Genomic DNA, 6,000 nt, shown 5'->3' on the forward strand with positions numbered 1-6,000 from the left:
ATACATGCAAACGAAATGATACTAAACGTGAAGAATGTTGCTACAGGTGGAAGGTTAGGTTAGCCTGATCCTCGATAATGTCCACCGTATTGACTAACGTTTTCTACCGAATTACCAAAAATATCAATATCTTTTACGTAACCTCTTTCACCAGAGCCTTCAACTGGTTGTCTTTGCTGTTTTTTCGCTTGTAGCTGAGCTTTCTTCGCCTTGCCACTAAACGGAACTTTTCTTCTTCCTTGGGGCATTGTATTTTAATCCTGTAGAAATAAATATTTCTTTTATATAGATATATAGAACTACATTAGGACTATTATGCCTAATAATTTCCTAGATTACATCACTATTGGAGGCCTATCTTCGATATCGCCCCACACCACACACAGAATTGACGTCTTATTTAAGTTTCTTTATGGGTTAAATAAGTGGGAAGCTATATGACATTAAGTCAAGGTATGTGATAAGGTTAGTGAGTTAGTTGAGGGGATTATTTATGTGGTATGAACCGAGGAATTGTGAAGTTTCACCCTACTGGAATATAATAGTCTGGGAGTTACGATATGTAAGCTTATAGTAAGAACACATGAGAGTGTTATAAAACAGGTACCGATACACAGAAATACTGACATTAGTCAGCTACTACTTCAATAAATTAACCTTAGTTGTGCCTTGACCCAGCAAAATATCGATTGCGATGAATCTAAGGAATTATCCACTACTTGAAATGGTAATGTTGTCATAATAATTAATTACACCCACTAATCACTGTAGGCTTTATGACATGCAACAAATCAGTTTACGTATAACCAATCCACAATTAAGTCAAAATTCACTTAATTACCTGTTTTCACTCGTCAGAAAGTGTTCGTCTTATAGAGAATGAAACAAAAATACTACACAGATTCCGTTTCAATACTTTTCCTGCATTATTTTGCAATTTAAGCTCAAAATAGAATACCAAGTTTACATTCAAATCATATGTCAACAATAACGCATTAGCGGTATCAGATTGTACTAGAAGTTCCCACGAGCTTCCACGTTATTGGCTCTCCCGTTGCCTACGCTTATACTTCAGCGAACCTATTACCGTTCTCGCAAACCAACCACATACAGTAGAATCTCCGACTTCGATGGATCATACAGTACATGCCATAAAAATCAATGAACTAGCACAGTGCACGGCCTATTATTTTGATGCAAGACCACCGCACTGAATGCGGCTATAATACAGGTTTGTTGCAGCAAGCAATTCAGAACGCGTTTCGAATTAATATTGAACCTGAGAAGATACCGAACTTCTTTCGATGCATGTGTCAGAACTAGTTCGGGATTTTACGTTGTTAGAACGTTTCTTGAACTGTTCTTTCACGGTCTTCGGAGTTTCTTCTCATATTAAAATTATATTCGTCTGAACTTAATTTGTCATAAAATATATTACAATCTTCCAAATCACTCATGATGGACTATTTTTTTTATTTTAACTTGCCTAGTCTCGAAGCATTTTAACAGTACCTTCAGATGAAACCATCTGCGCATGCGTCAACAGTTCAGAATTTCCGGTTCTGCTCTTAATAGAGAACCAATTTCATTCGTTCCGAACGAGTTCTAAGGCACGTTGGAACTGGGAACTGGGAGTTCAATATCGTTTCGGAATCCGTTCTAGTCTTGTAGGAGCACACATTGAACTACTGCGCATGAGCAGGCAGTTCAGAATCGATTCTGAACCGCGCTGGAACGCCTGTAACTAACCTTATGGGGGCCAACATCTGTCACGTTATAGTCTGCTTGAATGCAAAATATTTCTAAATTCTATCATAAAATAAAAGTAGAGTCTCAAATTTTGTTGGATACATATTAATAAAACATTAACCATGTTGTATCAGTGAGCAAATTAAAGACGAGTCCAGCAGATAACTAACTTAATATCTCACAATTCAGGAAATAATAAAATTCAGTTTTTAACGCCATATAGCCTCGATAATATTACTCTTCATTACTATTGTCCGAAATCATTTTGTTATGAGCTTTACAAATAAAAATAATAATAATAATAATAATAATAATAATAATAATAAATGATTTAATTGCAGTTCTAACTTCAGTAAAGGGAATTAAATGCTTAAATAATAATAATAATAATAATAATAATAATAATAATAATAATAATAATAATAATAATAATAATAATAATAATAAATGATTTAATTGCAGTTCTAACTTCAGTAAAGGGAATTAAATGCTTAATATATGCAGATAACCTAGTTCTCTGGTCAGAAACATCGAAATATGGAACCACAAAAAATACTGAGAACGTATTAAATAAGGGTTTAGACAAACTCGCAAATTGATGCTGTAAAAACAACATGACTGTTAATCTTTCGAAAACTAAATTTCAATGTTTTTCCCTTGCCCATCAAAGCATTGCTCCCAATCTTAAAAATAATAGTATCGCCATTTCGCAGATTGACTGATTCTTTCATATATCTTGGAGTCACGTTTGATAATAAGCTAACCGGGAATCTACAAACTCAAAAAATTGCATTTCGAACTTCTAAGCGTCTTAATATGTTAAAACAACTAGCAGGAAGTAAGAGGGGCTGTGCACGACATACTTTGACGTCCACCTACAAATCATATTTTGAACCATGTATTACTCAGTGCTGTGAACTACCCATAACAGCCGCGGACAATACACTTAACAAGCTTGAGTTGGTTCGAACTCAAGCGCTTCGAATATTAACAGAAAGGGTTATTTTATTCATCTATCTAAACAATAACAGCTCCCTGTATTAACAGGCTGCCACAAAGACAGAGCATATTCTGCAATAGGCAGTTGGAAGTATAAATAATATACATATGTTTAAGTTGAAGGGAGTCTTACAACAACGACAAGAAATGACTGAATAAATAAGTAGCTACTAATTAATTAGTTGAAGATCACTGTTGACCGTAGAGATGGTTGCGGAGTATAAATATTGATCCTCTCAGAGCTGCAAGAACGATGTCATCAATTGCCTTCCTCTGTAGGCCGAAACGTTGCCAGGTCTGGAAGAAGAAACCGGGAATAGTTCTGCGCGCTCCAACCATAAGGCCTATTACTTCAACACCTAAGGTTGCAATGTTGATTCTGACAGGGATGAAACCCATTACAAAACAGATAGAAGAAAGAGCACTTCTTCTTCATGAAAAACTTCTTAAGAGTTCAGAAGAATTTTGGAGCAGTTATAAACACGTGAAAGATGTCTAAAAAACCCAAGTAGGGTTTATTCAGTCAGTAAAAAAGCTGAAATCAAACCTCCATCTAAAAATAGTCAGTTAACCGTTACTAAATCTGCAAAACAGTACAAGAGTACAGTACATAAGTTACTATTCACAGGTTTCAAAAGGCATATGACTCAGTTAAGAGAGACGTTTTATTTAATATTCTTATTGAATTTGGTATTCCCAAGAAACTAGTTCGATTAATTAAAGTGCGTCTCAGTAAAACAGACAGATAGATAGACAGATAGACAGACAGATGTGAAATAATTCTGATCAATGTATGAAAAAACTTCATATTGCCTTAAAAATACAACAATTAATATCAAACTTAAAGATAATGCTGCATATACTTAAACATCGATAATACTGTTTGAAAAAGAAACCCAACACAGCAAATGGAAAAAAAGTTATCTTCATTACATTAATCAATACAAGACTTAAATCAGTGTTCTTGGGTAAACGACTATGGAAAACCTTTGCCTTTTACTACAGGATTGCTTATAGTTAGCCTACATATAGCGGCAACTTCTCCGACATACCCGTTCTGCAGGTAGCATATCAGATTTGTTAGGCATTCGAGAAAGTTTACCAAAGTTCATAACAGTTACAGGATAGATGATGATGATGATGATAATAATAATAATAATAATAATAATAATAATAATAATAATAATAATAATAATAATAATTCGTGACGCGACAGTCCATGAAGGGCCAAGTCATTCAACCAGAACAGAGGTATCGTGTTCGCCTCATCCGTTGCATCTCGTTTTCGTAACCGGATTTCGCTAGCTATCACGATGGTGGATGGGCAATGGTTCGATACACTGCCGATATTTTCATGAGAAAATTCCTTCCAATGAAAATTCGAACCACCGCGTATGCCGTAACGCGAATACTGGGCATGACGTTACGGCGCAGGACACCAGGTAGATAGTGAGGAAAATATTTTGGAAAATCGTAAATTAGAATAAGTACTTCCTTTAAGTTTACAGAAAATTCTTAAAAATATATTAAACGTCCATACTATTGTTAAAAAAATTCCAACACAGAAAATGGAAATTAAAATATTTATGTTCTCTTCATTAACACCAATAAAATTAATCCCAGTCTTAGAAGTCAGTGTTATTGAATCAACTATGGCAAAATACTGGGTGTTCATTTCAAAGTGTGTCATGACGTCACTGTTGTGAGTCAGCGATTTGAAGCGAGTTTCAGCTTTTATGTCAGAGAAGTTGCCTATTAATCAAGGCGTTCAATCTGAACTTGAGAACGTGTACGGTATAACTTGAAAGTCGTAGCAACAGATGGCGGTCTGTACGGTCTGTGTGCTATCATAACCTCTTTCGAACTGTGTTTTGCGCGGGCAAGTCGTACGCAGGGTATTTGTTATCATTGGTTGCGTACGGCAACATTCCACAACACAAATCAAATGCACCGTGTCCATGTTGACCGTCGAAGTTAATGTCAACAAATACGTAAGTTATTATCTTAACCCTCTCGCCATATCCCGACAGTAAGACAAAACCTCAGTACGTGTTTCCAAACAGTTTACATTCCTGCCACTACTGGCGTTACCGTACGTATCGGTAAGTACTCTTCAGAATGAACGCCGTACTTGCTAGGCAACTTCTCTGGCACATAGGTAATACACCTCTGCGGAAGTGTAGGAAGATTAATTCTCTAGGCTCATCGACTAGCCACATGACGGCATACAGCGAGCCATGACACTCTTTGAACTGAACACGCAGTATTGTCTTTTACTACAGGAGTGCGTACAGCTTTGCCTACGTATAGCGGCAACTTCTCCGACACATCCATTCTGCAAGTAGTACATCAGATCTATTAAGCGTTTGTGAAAGTTTACTGAAGTTTATAACTATATCGGGTGATGAAAATTTTCCGAAAAACTTTAACTGGAATTTTCAGGAATTCCCCTTATTAGTCTTTTGTTAGGCTATATAATTGTAATGATATACTAGTAGTTATCACTAACCACTATCCTAATTGCTGCTTGAATAGTCACCATTTACACAATATGTAGGTCTATATACAGAGTGATTCACGAGGATCTACCGCCACTTACGGAGCTCATTTCCGAAGACGTTATGTGCAAAAAAAATATCATATAAACATGTATCGTAATTTCAATATTTTCAGAGTTACACTAATTTGAAGTTGTTTGTAAAACACTAATTTGAAATACCATTATTGTTTAGTTCTAGGGGTAAAATAATATTACAGATAAAGATTGAACTATTAGGAGTATGATTTATTTAATTAGGTAGTATTCCGAAGCTAAAAATGTGTTGTGAATTCCATAGTTGCTTCGTACAGATTTATTTTTTCGATTTTTAACTACAAAATTATATTTTTCTCACGCATTTACCACAAGAATTGTTATAAATCACGCCACTCTTGTAAATTCTTCAAGACTGTACATTAGGATGCATAATTAAACTGTAAAGAATGAAGTTCCTAAAGTCGTATTATTTATAACAATTTTTGTGATAAGTGCGTAAGAATAATGTAATTTTTAGTTAAAATTGAAAAACGAAATCTGTACAAAGCAATTAACAACATATACTTAGCTTCAGAACACTAGTCAATTAAAGAAATTATATTTCTGAATAGTTCAATCTCCATTTGTAATATTCTTTTACCCTTAAAATAAAAAAGGTATTTTACTACTTACTTACAAATGACTTTTAAGGAACCCGAAGGTTCATTGCCGCCCTC

The 6,000-nt window shown here is 35.0% G+C and overlaps 1 protein-coding gene across 2 annotated transcripts in view; it reads right to left on the reverse strand.

The window, feature by feature from the left end:
• Ns4 (Nucleostemin 4) overlaps window positions 1-1,029 on the reverse strand; it is a 32,888-nt gene extending 31,859 nt beyond the window's left edge. The window contains exons 1-2 of one of the 2 annotated variants that reach the window (XM_069813814.1): window positions 842-1,029; window positions 116-260 (exon numbers count right to left, since the gene is read on the reverse strand). In XM_069813814.1, coding sequence (XP_069669915.1) covers window positions 116-248 — 133 coding nt within the window. In that variant the 5' untranslated portion in view covers window positions 249-260; window positions 842-1,029. The remainder of the gene's footprint in view (window positions 1-115; window positions 261-841) is intronic. The other variant, XM_069813815.1, reaches the window with a different exon arrangement.
• Between the last annotated feature and the right edge of the window lie 4,971 nt (window positions 1,030-6,000).

The sequence above is a fragment of the Periplaneta americana genome, chromosome 16 (assembly GCF_040183065.1).
Source record: "Periplaneta americana isolate PAMFEO1 chromosome 16, P.americana_PAMFEO1_priV1, whole genome shotgun sequence".
Lineage (NCBI taxonomy): Eukaryota > Metazoa > Arthropoda > Insecta > Blattodea > Blattidae > Periplaneta > Periplaneta americana.